This window comes from Acomys minous, assembly GCF_964271855.1.
Source record: "Acomys minous genome assembly, chromosome: 16".
Classification (NCBI taxonomy): domain Eukaryota; kingdom Metazoa; phylum Chordata; class Mammalia; order Rodentia; family Muridae; genus Acomys; species Acomys minous.
The window spans coordinates 65,217,426-65,223,388 of record NC_140498.1 but is presented as its reverse complement, the minus strand read 5'-3'; the positions used below and the strand labels follow the sequence as shown (position 1 = coordinate 65,223,388).

Sequence of the window (5,963 nt, the reverse complement as noted above, 5' to 3'; positions counted from 1 at the left end):
TTGTCTGTGGTTATTATTCTGCAGTTTGAGAGAGAGTCTGTCTGTGTGTCTGTCTTAGAAAAACAAGAAGGTGGTGGCGATGCTTGCCTTTTTTCCCAGCACTTGAGAGGCAGAGGCAGCCCCTTTCTACAGAATGAGTTCCAGGACAGCCATAGTGGCCGCCTATAGAGTCCAGGTGGTAGTTAGGAACAGTGACGGCAGGTGTTGGCAATTCTCCTTCCAGCTTCCTCTGTGCTGTGGGCCTCCTGGAAAAGAGATCTGCCATGGTTCAGTGAATGAGGTGGTGGGGCCATAGTTATTTGTATTTCTTATGTCAAAACCTGTGCAGTTGCTGGGCAAGGTGCCACAGGCCTGTAAATCCCAGACAGCAGAGGCACACAGAGTTTGAGGCCATCCTGGGCTGCTACATAGTTCAGGCCTTCAGGGTTATGTACCAGAATTCTATCTCAAAACACAAACTGCTAGTGCAGGTCTGCAGGGTCTCGTTTAGTATTCACCGGGTTAGGAGGTACAGTAATGACCCCTCAAAAAAGTCTGCTTCTGAACTCTTCAAATGGGATTAAGGATCCTAGTGATGGGGAGGTTGTCCTGTGCAATCTTATGGGCCTCTGTCACATAAGTTCTTCAAAGTGGAGGACCAGTATACAGACTTCCTTTGAGCCTCCAGTGAAGCCAGGCCTGCAACTTACAGCTGATAATAATGTAAGGCTTTGAGCCTTTGGCTTAAAGCAACGGTGAAAACAAAAGCCTGCATTATTCTCTTTTGTAGTGAGGAACGCTGTTGCAAGCGGCCAAACACCTTGCGGTTAGATCTGGAGAAATCCAAGTTGGTACCTCCAGCTCCAGAGCCCAGCCTATGCCTCCTTTCCTTGGGAATGAGCAAGGTAAAACTGGATGCTATGCAACTTTGTGTTAGCCGCGCGGCCCCTTTAAGAGCACAGGAGGCGGGGCTTGTGGCAGTTGCTTAGAGGTCTCCTAGCTCCCAGGATGTTGGGTACTTCTTTTGGATCTGCAGGCCTCTCCAGAACAAGTGAGTGAGCACCCTGAAATAGTCCTGTATGGGCAGCAACAATTTAAAAACTTAGACCATTTCCTTCCTTAGCCTCCTAAGACTTGAGCACATGCTTGGTTGCTGAGGGGATCCCGTAGGGGGGGCAGGGGTGGAGAGGTGCTGGGACCCATGCCCAGAGAAAGAAAAGGTGGCCTTGCAGTTTACTTAGGTGCAGTAATATGGTGACTTGCCAATAATGGGGCGAGGATGGGCAGTGCGTCACTATAAGAAACAAGTTAGTAGGATCTGTAGTTTGACTTTCTCTGGTAGAGGACCAGAAAAAAATGAGTAAATGGCTGTTCTAGAGAGCAGCTTGGGCTGAGTGCTGATACTTATTAGGCCCTTGGACAGGTTGGGGAGGTTGGGGTGTCTTGAAAAAAGTAAAAATTTAAATCAAACATTCTAACACAGCCCATACAAAGATATATACACTGAGGCACAGAAGAAAATATTGCCTTTGTTTTCTGTAATTCATATTTCTATAAAAAGAAGGAAAGTGTACAGTTAAAAAAAAACCCTGCAATCCAGGCAGGATAGATGGCACAGAGGTTAAGAACACTGTCTGTTCTTCCAAAGGTCCTGAGTTCAATTCCTAGAAGGCAAGTGGGTGACAACCATGAGATGAGATACGGTGCCCTCTTCTGGTGTACAGGCATACATATGGGCAGAACACTGTATACGTAATAAATAAATATTTAAAACAAACAAAAACAACCCTGCAGTTTAGCTGAGGTGTTTCAGGCAGTATTCATTGGCACTGCATGGCATGATGGCTTACACAGTACATGTTGAGTGTTAGGAGCCAAGATGGAGTTAGAGCAAAGCTTTGATGCTTAAGTGTGCATATTGCGAGCCAGATGTGGTGGCTCACGCCTATAATCCCAGCACTGGTAAGCAGAGGCAGGTGGATCTCTGTGAGTTCCAGGCCAGCCTGGTCTACAAAGACAGTTCCAGAACAGCCAGGGATACACAGAGAAACCCTGTCTTGAAAAACACAAAACAGTGCATATTGCTCTTCCAGCCAGCTGGAGTTCAATTCTGAACACCCACATTAAGTGGCTCTGAGTCACTTATAACTTATAACTTATAACTTCAGATCCACAGGATCCCTACCCCTCTTCTGGGCTCCTCCGAGGGTACCAGCACTCACATGCACGCACACACATACACACACACACCACACGTACATACACATAATTTTAAAAACAAAACAAAAAAACCTTTCAAAGACAAAGAACCAAGAGAGTGAAGTCTGATGCAACCTGGGAGGGTTCTGCCAGGAATGTGTTGGACTCGTGTTTGATTTTGAATTAAATGTTGGCTGTACGTTCGAAACCTTTTCCTGTTAAGTCCATGACTCCTCTGTTCATGTATGTAACCTCATATGAGCTCTTGAGGCACAGTTTAAGAAGTTGGGCTCCAAGGAGATCTGCAAACAGGAGGACCTGACTGAGTGCAGTCCCTAGCACTCTGTAAACACATAGGCACTGAGGCTGGAGAAATAGCTCAGCTGACAGAGCATCTAGCGGCTCTTCCAGAGGACTAGATTTTAATTCCCAGCACCCAGATGGTAGCCCATAACCATCTGTAACTCCAAAGGGATCCGATAGCTCTGCTGGCCTCCATGGGCACTGCATGCAAGTGCTGCACAGATATGCATGCAGACAAAACACCCATACACACAAAAATAGTAAAATGTTCAAAAATACTTTTAATAGGGTCACCGTGACATGCATAATTCTAATGGTTGAGAGTAGACACTGGGGTTGGGGGTTTAGCTCAGTGGTAGAGCGCTTGCCTAGCAAGTGCAAGGCCATGGGTTCGGTCCTCAGCTCTGAGAGGGGGGGGGGATCCCTGGGGCTCTCTGGCTAGCTAGTTTTACCCATTGGTGACCTCAAAGGTCAGTGAGAAGCTCTGTCTCAAAAAAAAAATAAGATGGAGTAGGATAAAGGAAGATCCCTAATGCTGAACTCAGGCCTCCTCATACATGGACCCTCATGCACTTCACGGACACAAGGAGCTGTTACTGGAGGTCTCTGGAGACCAGGCAGCCAGTGAGAAACATGAAATGGCAACCACTCTGTGCACCAATCATCCCAAGTAGTAGAGTGTGGGAATTTTTCTGTATCATCACCTTTGTGTCTTGACACAAGGTACTGCCATTTTTATTTGATATCTGAGGCAGAAAGCAGTTTGCTTAAGGATAAAACATGTTAACATGGTACATGAGCCTTTATGGTTTTATGGACTTAATGGTTTTTTTTCATTTGTATTTTATTTTTACATCATCATCATCATCATCATTATTATTATTATTACATTTACGTGTGTGTGTGTGTGTGTGTGTGTGTGTGTGTGTGTGTGTAATTGCCGTGGTGTGCTGTGGAGGACAGAGGACAACTGGCAGGAGTCAGTTCTCTCCTTCCAGGACGCAGGTTCAGCAGATTGAATCCAGGTCAGGCTTGTGACAAGCACCTTTGCCAGAAGAGTCATATCTCCCACCCAGCCTTATTTATTTTTTTAAAAGACAAGGTCTGACACTGAACCTGGAGCTCACTAATGGAACTAAGCTGTAGGAAGCCTACTGTCTCTACCTGCCCCAGTGCTGCAATTAAAGATGCATGTGACTCTATCAGCTTTTTACATGGATTTGGGGGGCGGGATCTGAACTCGGGTCTTCATGCTTGTGAAGCAAGCACTTCGCCCATTAAAGATTACCATTCCTAGCTATAGCATTGTTTGATAACACATAGTGTTACATTGGCTAGGAAAAATGGCTCTGTGGGTAAAGGTGCTTGCTGCCAAGCCAGACAACATGAGTTTGATTCCCCAGGACACACATTATAAAAGGAGAGAGCTACCTGCAGAAAGCTGTTACCTAACCTCCACACATGTGCCTTGGCACATACATACCCCGACACACATACACATATGCACAAAATTAATAGATAAATAAATGCAATAAAATTGCAAATGAAATAATGTTTCATAATTGTTCTGATATTAAACACTTTAAAACAACTTGTGCAATATTGAAATTGAATTATACCTACATAAACTGATGATACTTGTCATTATTCAGGCTTCAGTAGAATGATAATGGTATTTTGTCCTAAAGCTAATTTTTTTTTTTTTACAGTTGGAGCAACCAAATATTTAGAGATATAATTTTTATTTTCAGGTAAAACCCATGCATGCTTTGAAACAAAACCACAGCCTGCCAAAGGAATCATTGGCTAATTCTGCATCTAAAGAAAGCTCTCCATCTTCCAAAGGTCATGGGGAAAGAAAAGAAAAAAGCAGACAAAAAAGGAGATAAGTCAACCCGCTCTCCCTCTTCTAGTTCTGACTACCCAGAAGGCTCTAAACACGATGGCAACGCCAGTAAGCAGGAAGCACTCAACAGTTCCGTCATCCCGGTACTGGAAATGCCGGTCAGGCAATCCATACCCAAAAGAGACTCAGCCAATGCGTATCAGAACGAGGATGAGACTCAGTATGAAGAACCCATCCTGACGAAGCTCATAGTGGAAAGGTGACCTTCTGGGGCGTGACAGGCCAGACCCCCTAAACCAAACGTTACACTGAAAGCACATTTTGACGGGAGCATGTGAATCCTCATGCAGCTTTTTCGGTTTGGGTTTGGTTGGTTGGTTGGTTTTGGTTTATTTGTTTTGTTTGTTTGCTTTTGTTTTCCAAGACAGGGTTCTGCTGTATAGCCTTGGCTGTCCTGGAACTCGATCTGTAGCCCGAGTGCTGGGATTAAAAGTGTGCGCTACAACTGCCTGGCTTTAAGAACTTTCTTTTTAAGGATTTATTTATTTATTATGTATGCAATGTTCTGTCTGCATGTACAGAGGGCACCAGATCTCATTACAGATGGTTATGAGCCACCATGTGGTTGCTGGGAATTGAACTCAGGACCTTTGGAAGAGCAGTCAGTGCTCTTACCCTCTGAGCCATCTCTCTCCAGCTCTAAGAACTTTTTTAAAAGATTTATTTTTTACTTTATGTATATGAGTGTTTGCCTGCGTATGTGCCTGTGTACCACATGTGGGTTTGGTACCCACAGAAGCCAGAAGAGTGCATCAAATCACCTAGACCTGAAGTAACAGGCGGTTGGGAGCCACCATGTGGGCTGTAGGAACCAAACCCAGATTTTTCTGGAAAAACAGCAAGTGCTCTTAACCACTGACCCATTGCTCCGGCCCCTCAAGAATTTTCCCATTTCTTTCTTTCTTTCCTTCTTTCCTTCCTTCCTTCTTCTTCTTTTTTTATTTTGGTTTTTTGAGACAGGGTTTCTCTGGGTAGCCTTGGCTGTCCTGAACTCACTTTGTAGACCAGGCTGGCCTCAAACTCACAACGATCCACCTGCCTCTGCCTCCCGAGTACAGGCGTGCGCCACCATGCCTGGCCCCTCAAGAATATTTTTACCATGGTAAAACTCACTAAAGTGTGCCATCTGGACCATCTAAAATGTATAATTCAGTGACTGGTGAGATGCTTTGGTGATTAAATTGCCAGCCAGACAAGCATAAGGACCAAAGTTCAGATGCAGCATGTGACCAGCTTGGGGAGGTTGAGAAAGGGACTTCAACTCTGGGTTTGATTAACAGAATCTGCCTACGTGGGTGAGGTGAAAAAGCTGTCAAGGCTGATTCCAGATCAGTTGTATGTGCACACACACATAACACACACACACACACACACACACACACACACACATGCACACGCACGCACATGGTGGGGCAGGGGAAGGAAGGAGGGAGGGAGAGAGGGAGGAAAGAGAATAAAATATATAGTTCAGGGTATTAAATGCATTCACAGTGTTTTATAGCTATCCTTGAATTCTGTTTCTGGAATATATCCTGTTCCCAGACAGAAATTCTGTACTACTAAACCCCATGTACCA

At 44.8% G+C, this 5,963-nt stretch overlaps 1 protein-coding gene across 4 annotated transcripts in view; it reads left to right on the top strand.

Moving 5' to 3' along the window:
• RSPH10B (radial spoke head 10 homolog B) overlaps positions 1-5,963 on the top strand; it is a 42,551-nt gene that overhangs the window by 199 nt on the left and 36,389 nt on the right. For 2 of the 4 annotated variants that reach the window (XM_084762513.1, XM_084762510.1), the window contains exons 1-2: positions 939-1,030; positions 4,233-4,586. In XM_084762513.1, the coding sequence (XP_084618639.1) occupies positions 4,330-4,586 (257 nt within the window). In that variant the 5' untranslated portion in view covers positions 939-1,030; positions 4,233-4,329. Of the gene's footprint in view, positions 1-769; positions 885-938; positions 1,035-4,232; positions 4,587-5,963 lie in introns of those variants that run through there. The other 2 variants (XM_084762511.1, XM_084762512.1) reach the window with 2 other exon arrangements.